Source organism: Octopus sinensis, linkage group LG2 (assembly GCF_006345805.1).
Source record: "Octopus sinensis linkage group LG2, ASM634580v1, whole genome shotgun sequence".
NCBI lineage: Eukaryota > Metazoa > Mollusca > Cephalopoda > Octopoda > Octopodidae > Octopus > Octopus sinensis.
In genome coordinates, this window is record NC_042998.1 from 152,862,375 (window position 1) to 152,888,874 (window position 26,500).

Here is a 26,500-nt window from a genome sequence, read left to right on the forward strand (position 1 = left end):
TATATAATGTATATATATATACATATAATTATATGTATATGTATATATATATATATTATATATATATATATATATATATATATATGTGTGTGTGTGTGTATATATATATATATGTGTGTGTGTGTATATATATATATATATGTGTGTGTGTGTGTGTGTATATATATATATATATGCGCTTGTACGGTCGCACATTGGCGCACTTGATGCCATCTTTGAGAACGAGCGGGGCAAAGATGGCAAGAATGGAGACGATGAAAGAAGTCACCCCCACCTGGTGGACGCCCGGGAGGAGGTTTTGAATGAGAAACCTGCCCGGGAAGTGAACCCAGGTGCAAGTTCTCCAACCGGCAGCAAGGGCCATGGTGACGGAGAACCCGGTGAAGAGGTAGAGGGAGGAAGAAGAACTAAAAGAAGGACTGGAAGAGCTAAAGGAAAAGAAAAAGCTCAAGCAGGACCAAAGGGTGAAACAACCAGGAATAGAAGTGGAACCGCAAAGGATGGAACCAAACAGCGCACACGGGTGTGTATGTTCTACCTGAGAGGTTCCTGCTGGCATGGAAAGGAAGGTGCAGGCTGCCGCTTTGCACATCGGGGACCCTGCCACAGAGACACGAGGCAGATGGACAAACCATCAACACAAAGAAAAGGGATGGACCACGCACCACCTGCCTCAAAGCGGAGGTACGCAGATGTTGTGCGCGCCACAAACCGCCAACATGATGTTGTCGAAAGAGCAGCTGCTGAGCAACAATCTTTTTTGTGCATGGCACAAAAGATTGTACAGCAGCTGACCTGGCTTCATCAAACCCAAGCCCGCAGGTGGGACTACCCACTATATACCAGACCACCACAGCAAACAGACACAGGATGGACACCGCCGGCAACAACGTACACCTCACCTGGATGCTCCTACTGAACATCAGAGGACTGCAAACACTCAGTAACAGGACAAAGATCCCGTTCCTGAGAGACTTTGTTGCATGCAATCAAGCCTTATGCATAGCACTTACGGAAACGCACCTGAAACCGGACATAGCAGATGCGGAGTTACACATACCACAGTATGCTGTACTACGGACCGACAGGAAAGAAAGGAGTCATGGAGGTGTTGCTATGTACATCCGTGAGGACCTCACACCCCAGGTCCTCTTGTCATACTCAAACTCGGTGTGTGACACACTAATTGTACATATTAGGCAACTTGATGTAGTTGTGTGTGCTACATATCGCCCTCCAGATGCCCCAAGCCATGTGGGCAAGTTTGAAGACTGCCTTATAAAAATAGAAGAAATTCTAACCACATTAGAACAAACATAGGTGTGCTTCTTATGGGAGACTTCAATCTGCCCAATGTCAGATGGCCCGAGGGCCTTTCTCTCCCAGGAATGACAAGATGTGAACGAGGACAGGCGAGGTCCCTCCTGAACCTCATCAACACCCTGTACATGGAGCAGGTAATACTCCAACCAACCAGGGCAGGTAACACACTGGATCTCTGCTTCACAAATGACATGGATCTCATCCATAATGTGAAAGTGACACCGACACTACTCTCGGATCACAACATGATAGAGCTGACCATGTACGGGCCAAAAGAGAGCACGGACATGCAGCCTACAAGAAACCCTCAAAATCTTTCCAGCTTGAACTACCATAAGGCAAACTGGAAACAAATTGAGAAAGAGATCCTCAAACAAAAACTGGCCTAAATGTCTCTCCTCGCCAGACATCGACATGAAACTTCAACAATTCATGTCTGTAATGCAAGCCATATGCTACAAATGTGTCCCAGAGAGAAAGGCCACTGTACACAAGAACAAAATCCCCAGAGAGAGGAAAATTTTAATGAGACGGCGTACGAAATTTTCAAATCGCCTAAACAAACAGATTGAAAGCAGTGAAAAGTCCCGCCTAAAAATAAAACTGTTGGAAATCGAAAAATGTCTGCAACTCTCCCATGAAAAAGAAAGAGCAGACAAAGAAGCCTGGGCTATAGAAAACATAAAAAATCTAACCCCAGAGCTTTCTACAGGTATGCCAAAGAAACAGCTACAGTGCACTGTAGAATAGGGCCACTCCTCGAAAAGGATGGCACACTTACAGGAAAACCAGTGAGGGTAAGTGAAATACTGAATGAGCAATTCAAGAGTGTTTTCACTCCACCCCTTGGGCATCTCCAAATCACCAATCCAACTGACTTTTTTACCACTGCAGATATAAAATCAGAGGCGGCGACGATAGATTACATCGATATAAGGAAGAAGACGATGTAACCAAGGCTATAGATGAAATGAAAACAGACTCAGCTACTGGCCCCGATGGATTCTCGGCAATCCTCCTAAAAGCATGTAAGAGAGTCCTAGCAAGACCACTGCAGTTCCTCTTTCAGAGCTTCCTTGCAGCTGGCAAACTTCCAGGAAAACTGAAGGAAGGTAAAATATGCCCCATTCATAAAGGAGGTAGCAGAGCGGAAGCCAAGAACTATAGACCTATCTCTCTGACCTCACACATCAGCAAGGTCATGGAACGAATAGTCAGAAGGAAGCTGATCACCTTCCTTGAAGAGAATGACTTGCTGCCCGACACCCAACATGGTTTCCGACCAGGGAGAAGCTGTTTAACTCAGCTCCTACAACACTATGACTGGGTGCTGAAACGGCTGCTCAACCACTCAAATGTGGAAGTCATATATCTCGACTTTGCAAAGGCCTTCGATAAAGTCGATCATGGAATGATATGTCACAAACTGCGTGATCTCAACATAGTTGGAAAACTGGGAGAATGGCTTCATGACTTTCTGAAGGATAGAAGTCAGGTGGTAGTAGCCAATGGGGCCACCTCCATTAACACACAAATAGTGAGCGGTGTTCCGCAGGGCACTGTTCTGGGACCACTACTGTTCATAATGGCCCTCTCAGACATGCCCTCAGCCACGCAGAGAGCCACGATCACAAGTTATGCAGATGATACAAAAGTTTCACAGGCAATACAGAACCTTGAGGACACTAAACACCTGCAATGTGAGCTGGACGAAATATACAAGTGGGCTGAAAAGAATAGCATGCAGTTCAATGCTGGAAAGTTTCAAGCTTTATACTATCAGCATGCAAAACTGAATGCAATACCCAATGAATACACTGGACCCGGAGGGATTGCAATCCCAGAGGCACAATCAGTGCGTGACCTGGGTATTCACATGAGTGATGACGCGACCTTTCATGTACATGTTGCTAAACTGACAATGAAATGTAGACGGCTGGCTGGATGGATTCTTAGAACCTTTAGAACAAGAGAACAAGAAACCATGATGGTCCTCTGGAAGACACTTGTCCTAAGCCACTTTGACTATTGCTCTCAGCTATGGTCACCATCCAGTGTCAAGTTGATCACAGAACTTGAGGCGATCCAACGAAGCTACACGAAGAAGATAGCCTCTATGCAGAATGTAAGCTACTGGGAAAGACTCAAGAGATTAAAATTATATTCCCTGGAGCGTAGGCGGGAAAGATATGCCATAATATACATCTGGAAGATCCTGGAGGGAAGTGTCCTGAACTTTGGCATCGAGAGTTACGCAAATGCCAGAACTGGACGCCACTGCGTGGTGCCTAGGACTCCAAACCTGCCATCAAGATGTAGGACAAGATTCTGTGATAGCCTGGGCTTCCGAGGCCCACAGCTCTTCAATATCCTCCCGAAGAACCTGAGAGACCTGCATGGGGTGGATACAGATGTCTTTAAAATGAAGCTGGATCTCTTCCTGTCAGGTGTCCCAGATGAACCAACTTCTCGGCAGGAGGCGCAGATGAGGGCAGCTGCATCGAACTCTCTCATGCACCAAATAGCAGTTGCTAGAAAGCCTCCATGAAGTGAAACCAAGTAGCAACACCAAATGGCGGTGCCCCAGCATGGCCACAGCTCATAAGCTGAAACTAGAATCAATCAATCATATATATATATGTGTGTGTATATATATATATATATATATATATATACATATATAAATAAATAATAAAATATTAGGGAATAAATCCAAACTTACAGGGAAAAATCAGATTTAGGATTGAATCTAATTTTATAGTAAAATATCATATTATATTAAATTAGAGATAAAACCACTATTAGGCAAATCATACAATGAAAAACTTAAGCCAATACATAAGATTAATTAATTTATATTATTTTAAATATATATCAAAATTATTAAAAAAAGATAATTAGTATAACACTACGATTGTTTCATGGCTGTCCAATTCATAAAATTCGAGTTAGTCATTCTTCAGGTGATTGAAATATTTAACTTGGTGAGGTTTAATCAATAATTAAATACATTAATAACGAGGGGGCAGTCATAATAATATATATATATATATATATATATATTATTATGACTGCTCCCTCGTTATCGAGTATGGCCATTGCGCGAAGCTTAACTGTTACTGGTGCTGTGATCGAATGTGACTTTTTAGCCCAGCTAAAGATCTACAATGTCTTGTACAGAATTGGCAACTAAAACCTTTACTGGTAATAGCCGGCTGTAGTTGTAACTGGGCTTCATGTACCTTTGCATGTCGTTTAAGCCCTCCTGCCGAATTACACTCTCTTCCACATGCCCGACAGATATGATTAGTATGGTGTGTTACACCACCACCAGTGGCCAGGTTGTCACTCATCTGTCTTGTTTTATGACTACAAAGATGACTCTTGAGTCCAGCTTTGCTGAGGCAGGGTCTTACACAGACACTGCTTGTCAGCATCATAGGAAGACCCTTCCCATCTGGAAGTGTAAGAGCGATGCCCTTCCTGACATCCCTCCTTATTTTCTCATGTGCCACTCGAGATTTCTCAAAAGTGGCTGTCCCCTCATGCACAATCCTTCTCCACCTGCTACAATCAATAGCTATGCCTTCCCATGTGTCAGGAGAGATGCAAGCATCTCTTAAGGAAGCTTTCAGCAAGTCCTTATACCTCTTTTTTGGTTTATGTGGAGGTCATTCTCCTTTAGCTAACTCTCCATAAAAGAGTTGTTATGGCATGCTTGAATCCTTCATTCTGACCAGATGACCACTGCATCTGAGCCTTTGCTTTAACCCAAAAGCTTCTATACTTTCACACCAAGAGCCTTCCAATATTTCAAGATCACTGATGCGGTCCTTCCACTTAATGTCATAGATCCGTCTGAGGCACATCTGATGGAAACGTTCCAGTTGTTTAAGGTGGTATCGATATGTGACCCACGTCTCGCAGGCATAGAGAAGAGAAGGGAGTACACATGCCTTGTACACCTTTATCTTTGTCTTTCTACATATGTCTTGCTGACTCCAGAGGCGTTTTTCTAGCCTTCCGAAAGCAACACTTGCTTTCCTAATTCTATATGGAATTTCATCGTCCAAATTGCTATATCTATTAATAGTGCTTCCCAGGTAGACAAACTGATCAAATACATCAAGTTGTTTACCATACACATAGATATTTGGTACACTATACTGCTTACCAGGGGCAGGTTGATGCATGACAACAGTTTTTTTGAGATTGAGTGTCAATCCTAAGGCAGTGCAAACATCAGAGAATGCATTCAAAATGTGTTGCATATCAATCTCTGTGTGTGCTACTAGCTCACAATCATCTGCATACAAAAGGTCTCTTATGATAGAGGTAAAAACCTTTGTTTTTGCAGCAAGGCGACTGATATGCTGCCAGAGGTTCGATAATGGATGTAAACACCGTATCCACAGTTTCTGAATGCAATACAGAGCACCATCACGAAATATATGGAAAATAGGGTCGGTGCCAGAATATCCCTCTATTTCACTCCATTTTGTATTGAAATGGGCTCTGATATTTTCCTTCTAACATTCACCCTACCATTCATGTCTTCATGAAAAGACCTAACCAAAGCAAGGAACTTTTCAGGATGCCCAAGTTTCTGGAGGACTTTCCACAATGCTGTTCTATTGACGGTATCAAAGGCTTTTGTCAGATCGACAAAAACCTGATACAAATCCAGACCCTGTTCCACACACTTTTCCTGAAGCTGTCTAACTGAAAAGACTGCTGATTCAAAAGTTCATCAAAGCGTTCTTGCCACCTTCGCAGAATTCCTTGTGAATCACGAAGTTCTTTACCATCTCTGCTTCAAAGTGGTGTCATCAGGGAAGACGTCGGTCCATAAACTTCTTGCTAGAGACCATACAACAGCTTTGTGTTATTGGAATCTGATGCCGCTTGTATCTCATCAGCCTTCTTACTCCACCACGTATCCCTCATCTGAGAGAGCCTTTGCCTCACACGTGATTTTACATCCTTGAGTTCCCTATGCAACACTTCCTTTCTTGTCGCTTTGCTGACAAATAGCGTGACAAAGTACGTCTTTTATCAGCCAATAAAACATCTATATGTTCATCATTTTCCTTAAACTAATCTTGATGCTTTCTTTGTATCAATCCCAGAAGTTTCTTGCCTATATCATAAACTGATTTGTTAAGGATTAGCCAATCCTCCCCAATATCTGCAGCATTCATTTCCTCTCGTAAAGTTCTCTTCATGCTATTATACCTAAGATGATCAACATTCAGTCTTTTAGGCAGGGTAATCCCTGCAGCTCGGATTTTATGTTTTGTGACTAATTTCACTTTTGCGTACTAGGCGGTGGTCAGTCCAACACTCAGCTCCATGAAGAACGCGAACACACTGCACATCCTGTCTGTCACGCACCGTAACTAGGATGTAATCCAGAATATGCCATTCTTTAGATGCAGGGTGCATCCATGTAGTCTTAAGCTTATATATATATATATATATATATATATATATATATATATATATAATATATATTGGATCAGTAGAAATGTTTGTAGTATTTTCTAAGTAAAATTCTATAATATTTAGACGGTTATACATACCTTTACTCAACCACATATTTCCTGTTTTGTTCCACTACCTTTTCACATCTTTGAGGCAGCTTCATGATCCCATTCTCCCAGAATTTGGCATCATTTTAGCTTAGGAACTGGTTGAAGTAGTTTTTAAATTCTTTTAAAGAATTAAAGTTAAGCAAATTTAGCAGGGATTGGAATAAATGATAATTTGAAGGCACAAGGTCAGATGAGTATGGTGGCTGGGGTAGGACATCCCATTCAAAGAAACATGTGGTCTAGCGTTGTCCTGATGTAAGATGACACCCTTTTGCTTGGCCAATTCTGGATGTTTTTCATCAATAGCCTCCTTTAATTGGTCTAATTGGGAATAATATTAGTCTGAATTTAGTGTCTGATTTTATAGAAGTAGCTTGTAATACACAATGCCCTTCAAATCCCACCAGATACAGAGCGTTGCCTTCTTTGAATACAGACCAGTTTTTGGAGAGACTGAAGGTAGTTATCTCATTTTTCCCATGACCTTTTTCATTTTATGTTGTTGTAAATAATCTACTTCTCAGAATGTGACTATTTTTTTCAAAAATGGATAATTTTTGTTTCGTCTGAGCAGAGGATCACAGTTGGAAGTGTGCTTTATTAAGTTTTTTTCTGTTAAGTTATGAAGCACCTAAACATCATAGCAGTTCGTGTAACTGTTTTTAAATGCTTAATAACACTCACATGAGATATAGGGGGAGTCTCTGCGATGTATGACATAAACTATTTTATATTAAAGTCTCAATTTGTTCATTATCAACAATTGTAGGCCTGCTGGAATGATCACGATCTTCCAGGTCAAACTTTTTCATCAATAACCTCCTTTAATTGGTCTAATTGGGAATAATATTAGTCTGATTTTATGGAAGTAGCTTGTAATACACAATGCCCTTGTGTTATAGAGTGTTATAGCGAACCACTTATGAGTAGTACTTTCAGCTATGACACCATCTGTGCAACATTTTTGCCTTTCCAGAAATAAAAAAAACATTAAACAATGAAAATGTATTTCATTTTTCTTCACTTCCAATTCTATTGTAAGAACAGTAGATGTAAATAATGCACGCAAAACTCCAAATAGAAACATGCATTGAGGTCTACCCTTCCAGAAAAAAAAAATATATATGTTATATACTTCTATCACATGATAAAACAAATCATGTGATTAAACATCACCAATTGAAAAAACGCTATGTACTATTTTACCAACCCACATTCACATTGTCCTGACAGACTGTTGAACAACAGTAAACTTTGGGCCCACAAGGACACCCACAACTATTTTGACATAACAATGAAGGCGAGCAACTCAGTCAAAATTAGTGACCTCATGGGATGCTACCTGCTCCATTGACTCTATGTATATATATATATGTGTGTGTGCAGGCATGGCTGTGTAGTAAGAAGCTTGCTTCCCAACCACATGGTTCTGGGTTCAGTCCCACTGCATGGCACCTTGGGTAAGTGTTATCTACAATAGCCTTGGGCCAAACAAAATCATGGCTGGTTGCTGACAGATTTTTCTGCTCTGTAAGGATTTTATCCTATATATGCTGTGCTATATATAGAATGATATGATAACAAAAGGATAAAATTTCTTTGAATACTTTTTGAGTATATACCAAATTTTACAATAGAGGGAGGAAAAGAAATTACATAGAGATAGTCTAATATTTATACAAATTATTTATCTAAATATTAACTTATTAGATGTTATCTATGGAGATTGATCAATAGGATTTTACTGATATTTAATAAAGGTGTATTGAGGCTAAAGAACATGTTAACTATATACTAATTTAATTAAATTAAATTATTTTAAGTTGTGGAGATACCGGTATTGTTTTATATAAACTAAGTATGAATTTATAGGGGTACAAAAATTCGATTTATTAAAGGTTATTATAAAATAATAAAATGATCAGGTAGGGTGGAGCATCATAGAAAAGGAATAAAGAAAGCCTAATTACTAAAACTATAATAAAGTATATATACTTTATTAACATCAATAGAGAAGATTTATAGAAAATGTGTAATAATTTAATTATTATGAACTAAATGTCGTTTATTAACTTATTTAGCTTATTTCAATCAAGACTGATACCCGGTATTGGTTAAAAGAATATTGATGTTATAGGACATACTAATTATATACTACTTTTAAATTAAAAGGTATAATATACGTTTTAAATGTTATCAGTGTTAATCCATACATGATATTACAGTTTCTTAGGGGTACTTAATTGGAAGGGCTACTTGTATAAAGGCCAATATAAATACTAAGATCAGGAGGGTGGAACACTTTAAGAAAGGGATAAATAAAGTAATTACTAAAACTATTAAAAGCAATATAGCCATATTGTATAAAGTTAAAATCTAGGGTTATCAAGAAGATTTAGCACTGAGGCGAAAGAACAAATTAACTATTTTTCAATTCAATTTTAATCAAAGCAATTTAATTTTAAGTTGTGAAGATACCCATACTGTTTTATATATAAGCTAAGTATGATTTAGGCTCTGGGATTGTAATTCCCTGGGGACTAGTGTACCCTGTAAGTTTTATATTCAGTTTTGGATGCTATGCGTAGGGCTTGATTGCATGCAGCAAGGTCTCTCGGGAAAAAAATTTTGCTTTTGTCGTTATAATGCAACAGGCCCCCAATATTTAGTAAAAATATTAGCGTGACGACTGTGCAGGCATTAGGGGAGGCCACTGTGTGTCTGTTAATTGTGGTGGTCTTGCACAGTGGTGGGCAAAGTTCCCCCAAATTTCTTCTCACCTCTAGGGTTTTGGATTCCATTGGAGTCTCCATATTCGAGTTATGTTTTTTGTTTATGGTTTGGGGTTTCGGTTTTAGTTATTTCATGTTTTCCTTTTCCTTTTTCTCCACTTCCTTCTTTATGTTTGAGCTCGTGTTCTTTCCTTCCTTTTCTTGTGATAGCATTTGCATTCCTCTGGTTGTCGAATGGAGTGAGGACTCTGTTCCTTTGTGCAGAGAGGCTTCTGGTGGCTGCTTCCTTAGCTTCCCTATCCATATCAGCCAGGTCATTCAGAGGGGTGGGAGATCCATTCTTTAGAGGAACCACTGGATCAAAGAGATTTCTGGTTTTTGTTTTGTTTTCCCTATCCTTATTAGCCTCGCCACAGTAGTTTTCCATGATGACATCAAGAATCTCAATGTATGGTATAATAAGGACATAGGATCAGATGAATTCATTTTTCTTCCACTCTATCTGATCAATGGTTCTACAGAAGGCATTGTTCTTCAGTGCAGCAGTGATGATGTTGTTTGGCGGATTGCCGCTAGCAACCATCCATGCTTGCAACAGAAGATTCAATTCTTTGCTTTCCTACTTTGGTGCCATCTTCATTTTCTAAGCCCAGTAGGGGAGGAAAGGATAGAGAGGAAGTGAGAGAGACAGAGAGAGGTAGGGAAGAAAGATAGAGGGAGGAACAGGGAAAGAGAGGATATGAAGGAAAGAGAGAGAGTGATATGAAGAAACAGAAAGGGGGTGTGGAGTGATAGTGAGACAGAGGGATGGAGAGGAGGGGAAAGGAGACACAGAGTGAGGGAGAGGAGGGGAAGAGAAAGAAAGACAGTGAGGAAGAGAGGAGAGAATGAAGGATGTGAGAGAAAAGGAGACGGAGTGAGGAGAGGGGGAAATGAGAACTATATGAGGGAGAGGGTGAGGTGACAGGGGGAGAAGTAGATGTAGAGAGAGACAAAGGAAGGGAAAGAGAAGTGAGAAAAGGAGGAAGATATGAAAGAGAGGGAGAGATGAGAAAAAGAGGAAGATATGGAAGCGAGAGTGAGAGAGGTAAGTGCAAAGAGAAGATAAAGGGAAGGAGAGAGAAGCAGAAAAGGGAGGAAGATATGTAAGAGAAGGAGAGAGGAAGAGGTAGGTATGAAAGAGAGAGGGGAGCAAGTAATGAAGATATAAAGGAAAGAGAAAAATAAAAGGTATAAATTTAGATGGGCACTGTAAAAATTGATGGAGTGAAAAAAACAATAGTCAAAAAAGAAAGTGGTTTCATAATGAATTTGCTACCGTAAATTTTTCAAATAGAATGTAAAATGAAAAGGTCGCTGTAACAAAAAGTTGAATGAAAAAATATAGTGATAGATGTTTCATAACAAATTCGCTACCGTAAATACTCAGAATGTAAACAAGCAATGTCTCATCCAGTATTACCAAAGATAAAAGAAATAAACAAAATGAGTAGGATACTTATTCCCAAGAGGTAAAATTCCAATCCTTGTTCTTGTAGGAAGAAGTTTTGTTTCAAAAAATGTTTTATTCTTACATGCAGGCACAAATGAAATTATAATTTATCACCATGCACTTTCTTCGAGAATAACTCTGGCTTACGTCACTGACTTTAATGTAGTATATTAAACTTTTAGTGTAATATATTACTTTTTTTACCGATATATTATAGTGGACCATTATGAAATAACAAGTACAATGTTTTTTGTCAGTTTTAGTAGCTTTTTTCATTGATTAAGGGAATCCTTCTTGGTTGTTTCAGGAGCACAAAAAAGCATGTCTTTACACAGCAAAACCAGAAGCAGTATATATACATATATATGTGAGTGTATATATATATCTATATATGTGTGTGTGTGTGTCTGGTCAGATTGAAGCAATCTTGAGTATAACCAGCTGAAATTGCAAAGATAATCTGGAACTCGACTGAGGATAGAAAACTCTGAATAACCTGCTTTTGGTTTCTTTGTATCGTCTGTCGGGATGTTTTGCGTTCTTGTACCATTTTTGTATTTTTATGTGTACCATTTTTGTATTTTTATGTGTGTGTGTATATATATATAAAATATAATTCTGCTTGTTCTTGTCTGTCTTTTCCATGTATTACATGTACATCATCAAGGGAAGTTATAACTTGAATGAACAAATGTTTATATAGAAAGAGAGAGGATGAGGAGAAAAGACAGCAACAAAGAAAAAGAAAACAAAGAGGGAAAATTTGAATCAGTGAAAAAATATGAAACTGAGAGAGAGAGTGGGCGAGAGGTCTATACAGGGAGAGTGAAGGGGAGGTAGAAGGTCTATATTATTCTGCATTTGTTTATTAAAAATGGAAGTGTGATCAAAATGTTTAAACATAATGAAACAATGTCATGAAGATCTACATATTTACGCTTTAAAAGGCATATCAATAAATTAAATTGAAGTGAAATAAACTTAGCAAATAGCTATGGAAGTTACACTTTTATCTTTTACATGTTCCAAACATGGTCATGCTGGGGCAATGCTGTTATTCATTTAATTTTGTGATTAGGTTTAAATGTTTATCGGTATTATGAAAGTAAGCAGATACACACATTGGCAGAAGGGAAAGTAGATATGATAATTACGTAGACAGAGGTAGGCAGGCAGAAATGTGGTTAGGTAGGTAGGTAGGCCTACCAATATATCAAAAGTTATGCAAATAGTGATATATTAATTGATATACAAATAGATAGATTGCAGAACTGAAGTGAAATGAAAAGAAATGAAAATATTCTGTACTGGCAAATAACTAGGACTGAGTCTTGTTGGGGGTTGAAAGGTAAACAGTGAAGTTTGTTTCCATATTTTCAGTTTTTTAAATTTCCTCACTTAAAGCTTGTGCTTTAATGCAATTAATTATTGCCTGTTCGATTGAAACATTCATTTAAAGTGTAAACAATGATAGATGACATTAGCTAAAAAGTGAAAGAATGAAAAGGATTATTCTTCAAAAAATCAACATGTACTATATGTAGGACCCACTTCAATAACCGGTGCATAAGAAAGAATGTGCTTCCCAATACTTTGCCCGAAATGACCCCAGCTTTCATTTCATTTCACAAAGAGTCAGTTCCTTGTAAGGCTGTCCTACTCTGACAATAAATGACGCATTGGGACAGACATTTAACAAAATTGTAAAAAATAAACATTTAATATATATGAATAAGTTTCATCTTTTTAATTCATCTTTTATTTCCTTAAACTATAAAGCACATCATATCTGTCAAAGATATTACAAAGAGGTAAATAAGCAACACTGAAAGAAGTTTTTGAAACTCCTTGCTTGTATTTAATATACTAATATAATGTTTTCAAATGTGCTGACTTACACTGTGGAATTTCCATGGGTCCTGCCAGTATATATAAATGTTTATATTTATAAATAATGTTTTTTTAAACTTTTACTTCTTTCAATCATTGGATTATGGATATTCCAGGGCACTGCCTTTTAGGGTTTAGTCGAGAAAATCAACCCTAGTACCTATTTTCAAGTCTGTACATATTCTGTCAGCCACCTTTGCTGAATTACTAAACCAAGGGGCTATAAACAAACCAACACCAGTTGTAGGGGAGAGGACAAAATAAACACAAAGACACACACACATAAAGGCATGTGCACGACTTTGTAGAAAGCACATGGTTTGGGTACAGTCTATGTGGCATCATGGGCAAGTGTCTTGTACTATAGCCCTGCACTGACTAATGCCTGGAATTACTTTTCTATCATTTCCTGAGAAGTATTGACTTTTAAATATTCCATTTAACTCAAGAGGAAAAGCTTTATTTCAAGAATAACATCTATAATTAATTTTTTTCAAAGAGATGCAGAAAAATTTTGAAGAGCAACCTTTGTAATTAACTAACAGTAATTTTAGCTCAAAAGAGATGAAAGGCTATATTGACTAAAGTAGAATACAATTAAAGATATAAGCATTTAAAATTGCATTTACTTTATTTGAAATGTGTCCCACAACATATATTCTTAAAACAACCATCTTAAAGCACTTCCATCTTTCTCTATATGATACCTTTAGTATTTCTTTCAAACTGAAGGTTCTCCACATTTCAATTTATTGAGACAAAGGACAGAACTCTATTTTCTTCAGTTTGGGTAGGTAATAAGAGTTTCTATTTCTATTTAATCAAGTGTTAGCAGTGGGAAGGTCAACTAACTGTAAAGAAATTACTCTGATAGTATACAAATATATATATATTCATAAGAACCATAACTCCATGCTATAATAGGAAAAGGCTTGTAAAACAATTCTCTGATTCACAAACAGATCCTATCATCGCCACATCTCCTTCTTATCAATGGGTGTCTTCCGATACTCTTATATACTTTATTGCCATCTATTTACAGAGCCAGATCTACTTAAAACTTACTTATATATGTCACTCATCAGTGGATTTTAATTCCAGGAAACTTCAACAAAAGCAATGTGGAAGTACCAGGTATCAGGAAAGACCTGAGCTGTATTTAGCACAACAAAATTCTTGGTAAGCTGTCTACCTGTAGTGTACATTCATTTTATTTATCAAACTGGAAGCTTGCTATTAGACTGAACTAATACAATGACAGTTTCTCTCCAACACACACAATACTGATGTACTCAAAAGTTTGGTAATGTTTCCATATTCTTCTATTTAAACATTAAAGACCTGCTTACTGCACCTTTTAACAATGCATATTTCTATAGAAATGAAACTACTCCATAAACAGGTGTCATCAACATACAATCTAAACTCTTCCTGATACATACAGATATGAATTTTCTCTGTGAGCATTGGCCTAGATATGATCAGCCAGTCTCTTTCAATTGCACTGCACAATTAAGGAAACAGACTTGAGCTTCAGTACCTCTATACACAGACACACAACTAAGACTTTCAAAATCATTAAAAATGCTAGGCTTCAAAATCTTTGATAAAGTTTTGGTCCCAAAACTATATTCCTCTATAGAAGTAGGAAATACATCAATCTCCAACAAGCTGCTGACCTTCTATAAATCTTAAGTAAGATCCACTCTAGAGTACTCCTCACATCTAAAATAAGGCTACTGAATTGATTGGTAAAAATTCCTTTGCAAAAATACCACAATCATTAGCTCACTGATGTGTTTGCCTCTCTTTATCCTTAGATGTACAACTATCTGAGGACATTTTTTCTGCAAAAATTAAGTTACAAAACCTGAACATTAACTGCCTCAATCATGTTAGTATGAAAAGACCTTGAAGGTCATAGGTAATATCTTTCCTTACTCTGATGAAATTATTTAAAAATCTAACCCAACCCTTTTCATTATTTAGACATTTAATCATGTGGTGAAAGGTGAGCAAGGGGCAGTAAGTTTGGGTACACCGGAGCTTTTCTCATTTGCTGACATACAGATGTTCTAAATAGGGATTCCCTGAAGATACCATACTTTAACATCTGAGTGGTAGACTTAATCTGTTGCTCAGTCTAGCACCACCCAATGGCCTTGTGCACATTTAGTAATGTCATCTCTGTTACAAGCATTCAGAAAAGAGATCTGGCCTAGGGAAAACTTCCTCCCTTCCACTCCTCAATCTAAGGGGCTGTAGAAAGGTTCGAGGGTATTGCCTTTCTTCCTGAGAGAGAGAGAGAGAGAGAGAGAGAGAGAGAGAGAGAGAGAGAGAGAGAGAGAGAGAGAGAGAGAGAGAGAGAGAGAGAGAGAGAGAGAGAGAGAGAGAATAGACTATAACCTAAATTATTTCCCTCATTCTTGGCAGAAATGTTTGCATACAATGCATGGAGAAATATTAGAATAAAAACATCTCTGGTAGGGCAATATCACACAACATTGACATTTCAGCATTCAAAGAGTTTTAATTTGCAGAAAAATTTAAGGTATGATAAAAAGAACTCTAGATATAACTTTTTAAGTGTTAGACAATATATAGAGCAACAAATAAAGAGATTGTATTCACTTTGCAGTAGAAGAAATCCTTATTATTGGTTGGTAGAGTTTCCTAGTACAATGAACAAGAAGTGCACAATCATAAAACTTCCTTTATAATTTTGAGTATAACAACTTGTCATTATCAGGGGCTATACCCCAACCACAGCAACTTCAGATACAGTGAAGGCCAGATTCTAACAGAAACTTCATTATTGTTAGATCAACTGAATGAAAGAGCAGGCATTGACAACACCTCTTGTGAAATGTTTGAAAGTAAGTATTCTTAATGTTGATTCAGAAACTAGAATGCAACAAAATGTTGACAAGTTTTCTACTATCTGTAAAAACTCGTTTTACCATTAGTACAAAGAAGACTAAATTAATGCATTAGCTGGCCTCAGAGAAATCTTTTATTGAACCCCAACATTACAATCAACTGTCAGAGACAATATTGTGAACAAGTTTACCTATCTTGGCAGTACACAAGTAAAAAGTGCTCCCAGAGATAAAGAGATTAGCATGAAAGTCATAAGTGTTAATGTGACTTTTGGTAGACTAATCAATAACACTGAAATATGACAAACACCAACCTGCTGACAGAACCTTTCCTGCTCTTTGATGGAAAAACATGAACCCAGTAGCAACACATTTCTAAACAAGTTAGACATTTCTATCACAACCTGCATTATAAAACTAGCAGAAGATTCCAGGCTCTGAGGTAGTTCCGAAACAAGTCTGCTCCGAAGGAACACCATATTGGTGCAAAACTATCTATGATGCACAGAGTAGCAACTACTGAAAACTGTTGTGAGGAGGTCAGAAAAGCAAATTAAAGACACACTTAAAGGACCCTTGTGACTATTTCTCATAAAACTTGACATTTCACAGACTAGATTAAATAATTGTGGAGAAAAACTTTAAATTATATAAGGCCAACAAGATCGCTGCAACTAAGCAACAGAGGCAAGCTAGACAACTGGTGTGAACTGAGCTAACCCCACTAAATTTTTTGTTCATGAATGACCTAAGTGGTCATCATCATGTCAACAGACTAAGAACTAGCTTGTGTGTATCAGGTTTTTCATACATTTAAAATCAGAGTGTGAAAATAGTAGTAACACATGTACATTCATGCAAGTATATATCTACATGTCCAAGTGGGTGCATAAAAATACTTTATGACAATGGCTATTATTAATTCTTAAATAACTGATTGTAAATTTACTTTTGATAGTTCTTATTTCTAAAACTTCTTAATCATTTGATGTTATCAAAGACAATGTGATACAAATTATACCAAGCGAAAGCAAACTGTCAGAAGATCAACACTAACAAAGCAAAGATACTTAAATCTTAGTGGCCTACCTATAAATAGGTGCCAAAGGAAATTTGGTCCTTCATTGTAAGGCATGAAGGTGCACAATGCAAGATGATATTTCAGTACTAGGTTCAATTTTTACTATCTGCCCATAGGATCAAAAAGACATATCAAAACCAGTTTTCTAAAAATTACTTTAGATTTCTAATCACCCTTTAACTAAGACTTGCAACAGCAAGCCATTGAGATATTGGGGCACTACTAAAGATTTCTGTTTTTATATATTGTTTTAATCTACTCTTATAAACAAATTTGATAGCCTACAGCCAATGATTATTTCTAGAAAAGGAGAAATGAGAAATTAAAATTCACCAAAAACTTCAACTTCTTGCTTAGACATACAGCCCCCTCTCTATCATTCACCTCTCATCACCCATTTGTATTCAGTTTTAGATCCCACACTAAAACATTTCTACTCAGATCTACCTTCAAAGAACAATACTCTTTTTGAATTCTCTTCCTGCTTATGTTTTCCAGCAGTCAACAAGTTGCAGTTGTTTCAAAAATACCATACTAATATCTCTGGTCAAATACATAGTTTCTACCTCCAGTCACAAAAAAAAAGGGGGAGTAACTAAAATGGATAAAGTAATGATGTGTGATACAACATACAAATTTTGACTTCTTACTGCAGAATGTTTTCATTTGCTTATATTAATAATATATAGGAATCCAAATAAAAATCAACATGCCTGTTAAAAATTTACCTCTACTGGCTACAAATCATAACTTGAATCATTTTAAAAGAGAAATCAATGTGGAAAAAATACATGACTTGAGATTTTAGTTACCAAGTTTTATTTTAAACAAATTATTGTTAAATGGAATATAAATGAGTTACTTTGTTTTAAATCAAGATAGCCCGACATAACATATTGATGACAAATGACTGAGAGAGAGAAAGATTAAGAGAGAGGGGGAGAGAGAGGAGAGAGGGGAGAGAGAGAGAGAGAGAGAGAGAGAGTGTTTTTGCTTGTTGCAGAAAAAATTTTTCTATGTTAAAAAAAACACACAAACAAATTTCAGTCAGTCTTCTCTTTTCAGTGGCAAAATTCATAGGTAGTAAAAAAGAAGCCTGATAGTTTAAGATGTATTTTTATGGAATTATAAAGCATGTACAATTCTAAGAAGGAAAAAGAAAGGGGAGAGAGTAACAAAAGTAATGACAATATGTAATAACATACCTATTACTTGAAAGGTTACAGAGAAACCCAACACTCTTTGATCTGGAGGAAGAATGGTAACATTTTGGAGACATAAATCACATATAAATGACATAAATGTTTGGAAAAAAACTTTGAGCACCACAGGTAGGAAGTTAGGTAAATTATGTAATTTGGTGTCATTAAAAAAAAAAACAGAGAAAAAATATTGTGTTACATTACATACTTTGATTAATTTTAGGAGAGATATCCCTTTTTCTAATAGAAAGAAAATTGTGACTCACAATTCTCTAGAATAACCTGCTGTTAGCAACACATTTCTTCAAACTCAGATTATTTACTTTCTTCTATCATTCGCAAAATATTATGGATCATTAAACAACCTATATTTTCATGAATGACATCAACTTACATACTTTATCTAATTTCCTACTTGTGCTGCCCAAAAGCTTTTTGAAAATTTATATCATTTACACACATTGCAATGCTTCAAGCAAATACAAATCTCAAAAATACATAACATTACCAGTATCAATGATTATCAGAAACATGTTGCTTTAGGGACATTAAAATAACACTATTAACAGAAACACTGAATACTCATCTATAACTTTTAGTAAACTTTAATTGTAAGTATGGGAACATTTTTGTATTCTTTTCAAGATTTAAATATAGAAAAATATAGAATAAATATAGAAAAATGTGTATTAACTATAAATAATCAAAAAACATTTAAAAATATTTCTTAAAATAAAAGCATAACTTATCTTATCCATGAATTTCTGTTAACTAAAAATTTAAATGTAATACGTAGAACTTAGCATTTATAAGAAAATTAAAGTTGGAGGGTGGTTTATATCTATTTTACTTGTTTCAGTCATTTGACTGTGGCCATACTGGAGATCCACCTTTAGTCGAGCAAATTGACCCCAGGACTTATTCTTTGTAAGCCTAGTACTTATTCTATTGGTCTCTATTGCTGAACCGCTAAGTTACAGGGATGTAAACACATCAGCATCGGTTGTCAAGTGATGCTGAGGGGATAAACACAGACACACAAACATATACACACACATACATATATATACATATATACGATGGGCTTCTTTCAGTTTCCATCTACCAAATTCACTCACAAGGCTTTGGTCGACCCGAGGCTATAGTAGAAGACACTTGCCCAAGGTGCCATGTAGTGGGATTGTACCTGGAACCATGTGGTTTGTAACCAAGCTAATTACCACACAGCCACTCCTAGGGATGACTTTTTATTAATAACTAAGAATTGCACCAATAGAACACTAGAATTATATAATAAGAAACTATAGTTTTTTTAAAAGATATGGATTAAGTATTACCATATAAAATGAGAACTATGTTAATTATTTAGATGTTAATTTTAATTTAATAAGAGGTAAAACCCAACCATTCCATAAAATTAATGAAAACCTTAGATATATTTATGCTAATAGTAATCATCCACCCTCAATTAGAAATCGTTGACAGATAATATAGGTAAAAGAATATCGTTGCTTTCTTCTAAATTTGAGATTTTCCAAAAACACACACCTTATTACAATGAAGCCCTGCGGGAGGGCGGGATATGATAATAATATTAAATTCTTTAATAATTCTAAATATAATAATATAATTATGATAAGTTTTATTTGGGTAATTATGGTTTTAATAATATGTATTATGACTATACAAAACATAAATATAATAATAGACTAAATAATATGATTAAATTTAATTCATTTAATAATATAATATAAAAAATAAATTTAATATTAATAATAAGAACAAAATTTGGTTAATTATTCCTTATAGAGCTCAAGTTAAAACAAACATTAATAAAGAGATTTTAAATATAGTTGAAGTATTCATTAGAGATTAAAAATATATAATAACATTTTTTCTTGTAATAATTTTGGAGCTGGTTATTCTACTACTAATAATGTCTGTAACATTATTTCTTCTTTTAATAAATTTAAGCTGAATAAGTTTTACAAAAACAAATCAAATAATTATTCCAATAATAATAAAGACCAGAATATAATTAATTGTACATGTAAAGATAAAACTAAATGTAAATTCAATAATAAATGTAATTTAGATGGTGTAGTATATAAATGTGTAGTGACTTTAATTGATGATAATATTAGGAATGATTATAATTTAAATGCGATTTACATAGGGTTGACTTCTAATAAAATTAAATTACGGGTGGCTCAACACATGAATTCTATTAAGAATAAAATTTAATTAATTCTACTGGCCTTAGTAAATATAAAAGGGAACTAAAATCTAAAAGTATTAAATACAATTTAAATTGGGAGATAGTTTGTAAGACAAAATCATATCAAATAGGTAGTAATTTTTGTTTATTAGGTACTAATGAATTTAAGGAGATATTATCAACTAATAATAAAAAATTGATTAAGTTCCTAGACGAACAAAAAATCAAATGTAGACATAAGTTAAATTATATAATAAGTTTAGCTAATTTTGTGTATATATATAAACCCTGTTTTATGTTACTAATTGTTGTAGTTATAATAGTAGTAGTAAAATGTGTATAAATTAGCACGAGATTATATAGTGTATATTACGTAATTAGAATAAGATGTAACTTAGATGTTTATAAAATAAATTAATTAATTAATGAAAATAGATTAAATTATAGAAATTTAGCTTAATTTATGTATATTATGTATTTTATGTATTTTAGTTTTAAATTATTTAGACTTTACAATTTTTCCAGTAAATGGTATATTACAGTTAATTTTTTCTTATTCTCACAGCTAAAAGACATTTTGTAATTTTAATAGCTTAAATACATATTTCTATCTATTTATTCCATAATTTTTATTTACGCTATATTTTCATGTGATATATTTCTTATAAACGCTTAAGTTCTACGTAATATATTTAAATTTTTAATTAACAGAAATTCTGTGATAAGTTATGTTTTTATTTTAAGAAATATTGTTAAATGTTTTTAAATTATTTATAGTTAATACATGTATTTTTCTATATTTATTTGATAATTAGTGTAATTTAAGATAGTACATTTATTCTATTATTATTTTTATTATTATTATTATTATTATTTTAGACCTGATGAGTGACTATATTTTTAAATAGAATCAATTTTAGATTGATTTCATTTTAAATTGAATTGATTTTATTATTATTATCTATTTGAAAATATAGCCATGAAACGCATGTAGTTTTTTTACTACTATTTACTATTTATTGTTTATGTACCTCATTGATTTTTAGAATAAGGTTTTTTTTATAGTATATGTTTTCTATATGGTGTGAATAACATCTTTCACTATTGAATTATTTAATAGAGGTGTTTTTCCTAAATTATATACATATATTATATATTGTGAAATTTGATTTAGAATTGCTAAATAGAATTTTTCCCTGTAAGTTTGCAATTATATTCCCTCCTACTACTATTATTATTATTATATTATTATTATTATTATTATCATAATATACATATATATATGTATATATATATATATATATATAATATATATATATATATATATATACTATATATAGTAGTATAGGTGTATAAAGATTGAATGTAGATTCGGCCTTTAATTGGAGGTTTTCAAAAAAGATTTCTAATGTTGATTCTTCATAGTTTGCTGGAAGTTTACAGGCATAAATTTGCGAAGATATGAAAGTAGTATTTGTATATAATGTATGATGAATATATGAAATGAAGTTCCATAATTCGCATGAATTTTGTAAAAAATGGAGGAAACAAGTTGTTAAAATTTATAACAAGTTTAATTCTTGCAGACAATTGCTTCATACAGATAATAATATAAATTCATGAGTGTATTAAATTAAATAAATATCAACGTACTCTTCAGTGTAGGAAGGAAAGAAACCATAATACAAGGAACTTAAAAAGGAATAGAGAAGTAAAAATTGGATCTAGGAGAGTCATATTGGTATCCGTGTGGGAAAGAGATGGGAGTCATGTTGGATATTGAACTGTAACTAATGGCGTCAATGGTTATTTGAAGATAATCTAATAAGGAGAAGAGTGTGTGCATGTTTAGTCATACGTGTGTAGAGGCATATTTACATGAGTATATAAATACAGTAATTCATATAGATATACGATTAAGGTATACATATAAAAACCGTACAAATATACCCATACATGTGCAAAAAAAGGGGCACACACATATACATATAAATTCACATACACAATAAATTGTATATATATATATGCGACGATACATATATATGCAGATACACATGTTCATATTAATATACATATCTGTACCAACATATAAAAATAATCACATATACATAAGTTTACACACATAGGTACATATAAGATCAATACCTAGATATGCATACATGGATGTAGACATGTAGATCACCTTAAAATCATACGTGTGCATACATGTGTACATATGCCAGTAGTAAAATATACATAATTATAAGGTATAGTAACTAATAATATAAACAAGTAATAGTTAGAATAGGTATGTTGAGAGGGGGAGCAGTACAAGAAAGGGAGTACATGGACAGAGTATACAAATAAAATACAAAAAAGTATAGGTATATTATATACTAAGGAAAGATATAAGTTCTTATATCCAAACTTGTGGAGGAAAAAAGTATAGAGAGACATAGATAAAATGATAGCCCTATATATAGTGGGTCATGCATTTGTCAGAAGGAAATGTTAAAGAAAAAGTGTACAAAGATAGTATAAGTAATGTAAAGGGTGATATATAGATATATTTTTTAAAATATCAAACTAAGCAAAAGGTGAGCGAAGAGTTATTTTAGATTAACGAATAGGAATTTGGTCATGAGAAAACTTTTTCATTCCTAGTATTAACCAAATTTCCATTCATTCTCATTACGTAATAGCTTTCTTCTAAACATAGCCTACAAATATTATCATTTATATAAGAGGGGGAAGAAGATAGGATTTTCCAAGAAATGGAGAAAATAATATTGTTTCTTTTGAGGTGCCAAACTTTTTAGATAGTCCTGTACTATTCTCTTTTCAATGGTCCCTAAAAGAAGATTTATGGTTAGAAATTCTCAGTTAAATTGAGTTTTGTGTGCAACTTACATATCTAGAGGAGTCCCGAGTTATAATAGTTGCTTGGCATACAACTTCTTTCATTCTACAATTTCTATCTACTTTACAGACATTAGAGTCTCGACAATTACAATTTGAATTTGTGAGTGGTGTAGTGTTGTTATATCTATATTTTGTTAGATTAATACAGTTATGGTTATTGGCAGTATTGTTGTTGTTAATTGTAGGATTATGAAATGTATTATTAATAGTATTATTATTGGAGGTACTAGGTACAGTTTTAGTAGTTTTGTCTTATTATAGAATAGATCACTTTGGTAACACCCTCCCCATACCTTTTCTCTACCTATCCCTTAATGCAGCTCTTTCATATTACCCCTACTCACACATCTCACACTTATTCACTCCTTACCTTCTCGTCTCTTCCTATCCCTCTCATCCTTCCCACACATTATCTTGACTACCAACTAACACTCCTTTTCTCACTTCTTTCACCCATTCTTAACTTTTTTCACTCTTTTTCTCTATTTTCATTTTCTCTTCTTGTTTTCATTTTGACTTATCTCCTCATTCTAAGCATACACATCTCCTCTAGCTATCTATCCACAAATACCACCAAGAACTATACTAAGATCAGTTGAAAGAAATCAATGTAATCATCACGGCCTGAAAATCTATTATTCATTTTGATAAATTGAGGGTAAGAAAGGACACCCCTAATTTCTTTGATATAACAATGAGATCTCCAGACTCAGCGGAAATGACCGACCTTGTGGGAATATATCTATTAGACAACATTAATAAGGAATTCCAAGAATTTCATAGGGGACTCTACAGGGACGACACACTTTTTATAATTAGACTAACAGACACCTAGAATTGCTTAAAAAGACACCTGTACAAATTTTTCAATACATTTGGCCTTTCTATCACTATAGTGAATGAAAACTATTCAATCAACCACCTAGACGTTAACAGTAATTTAGATACCAGATTACATGAAACCTAACTCTAACTTAAAATATATTAACTATCAAAGTAATCATCCACAATCTATAAAAAAGGCTTTTATAAAAAGCATTAGTAAAAGAATTGATCTCTCTTCTAATGAGAACTTATTCAAAAAACATCAAGATAAATACAATAATGCACTAAAAGAAGCAGGTTACAGAAGTGAAATTAAATATATCCCATATAAAAAAACAAGGAATAAGGACAATATTGATAACATTTATAGCAATAATAAAGAATATAGAAATCTGCCTTTTAAGTAATAAAGCAGAGAAACTTATAGTCCATGACATTAACAAGAATGAAACTTGCAACACCAAGAAGAACAAGAATAATAATAGAAATATAACTAATAATTAAATGATGAGAACTAAGCAAAGCATGAAAGATACCAATAGTGTCACTAATCACAATGAAAACAAAAATAACTAAAAACATTATCAGCAGAAACCCAGTACTAGTACCACAATGGCAGTATTGATGCATATAACTCTTATAATAAAATAAATACTAATAAACATAAACATCACATGCATCACTCTAACAGCAATAAAATTGTGTTGTACAGCAAGATAACTGAAAGAATGAAAGATATCAATTGGCTAATACCCCCATATGCTATGCAAATTAAAATAGACTTAGCTAAATTAATATTTAAAATTATAAATAAATACTCTGATAAGAATAGCAGGTATTTGGAAATTATTAATAGTAACTTAGCTAGCATCATTTCCTCCCTAAATAATAAAAAACTAAACATTTTTTTATTTAGATAGAAGTAACAATAAAAACAATAACAACAATAGTAAGAATGAAAATATCCCCATAACGACCCCAAACCTAGTAATGATAACATTGACAACCATAATAACCCTATCAATCATAATACACCTAACACCAACCCACTAGTAAGTAATTCTCCCCTACAGTGCAACCTATGTGACTGTAGAAATAAATTTTATTGCACCCTTGGAAATACTTGTAAAAGAAAAGATGAAATTTATCAGTGCGCAGTCACAATGCAGTTTAGTAAAAAGATATACATAGAAGGAACCCAAAATGAAATGAAACAAAGATTAGCTGCAAACCAACACACTTTCAGAAATAGAAATAAGATTAACTCTATCAGATTATGTAAAAATATTCGGGAGCTTAAAGATAAAGATATTAGATTTGTTTTAGAATGGAAATCCCTTGCATCCACACCTTCGTACAAAAAGAAATGCCATCTGTGCATCAATGAGAAATTTTTCATACTTAACTTGATGGAAGAGTGAAATATTGCTTGCCTGCACAAAGGTAAGTTTACCTTCTCTAAATAGTATTAGGGACTCTTCACCATCGAAATAGTAGAATTCGATACTAAATAATGGTATATATTAACTTCCTAATAAAGTTAGTTTAATAGAACTGTACACTTAGGCCTCTTATCAGTAATCCAGCATTAATATCCCTATACCAACATATTGGAGTTTAAAATTCCACCTCCTACACAACTAAATTATATAATCATTATCATCATCATCATCATCGTTTAACGTCCGTTTTCCGCGCTAGCACGGGTTGGATGGTTTGACCGGGGTCTAGGAAGCCAGGGTCTGCTCCAGGCTCCAGTCTGATCTGGCAGAGTTTCTATGGCTGGATGCCCTTCCTAACGCCAACCACTCCGCGAGTGTAGTGGGTGCTTTTTACGTGCCACCTGCACAGTAAAAATATATTTATCAATTTATCTCTCCTTAATACAATTTCCCACCCCCTTGTAATAATACCAGTTCTTTTAATTATGAACCAAATTTAGAATATAGAGAGCACAAGTACCCATTCCCCCACCTAAATTGAGCCTGGACCTGCCACTAACTTTACTTTTCAACACCATGTGTTAGCTTGTTTAACTTAACTTAATTTTATTCTGCACCTAATTTAAGTCAACACAGGACTACTTCATATTTTTTGGTGACCACTCATTTCATCCCCACCCCCATATAAATTTAACATTTTAATATTAACTCCACACCTCTTTAGATTTTATTTGCTTGTACTCTGTATTGTAGTTGGCACTTTCCTATAAACTATTATTGTTCTTAGGCATATTAATGCATGCATGGAAATGCAATTGTGGTAGCGCGCATATGCATGCACACAAGCAGGGGTTGATATATTGACAATGTTAGTAATAATAATAATATAATAATCTATATATATGAAACTGAGATTGTGTA

The 26,500-nt window shown here is 34.4% G+C and overlaps 1 protein-coding gene across 1 annotated transcript in view; it reads right to left on the reverse strand.

Annotated features, from left to right (window-relative positions):
• The window catches only part of LOC115226339 (mitogen-activated protein kinase kinase kinase 5), a 315,276-nt gene that overhangs the window by 168,484 nt on the left and 120,292 nt on the right, over positions 1-26,500 (reverse strand). Inside the window, exon 16 of the mRNA XM_029797343.2 lies at positions 18,197-18,238. Coding sequence (XP_029653203.1) covers positions 18,197-18,238 — 42 coding nt within the window. The remainder of the gene's footprint in view (positions 1-18,196; positions 18,239-26,500) is intronic.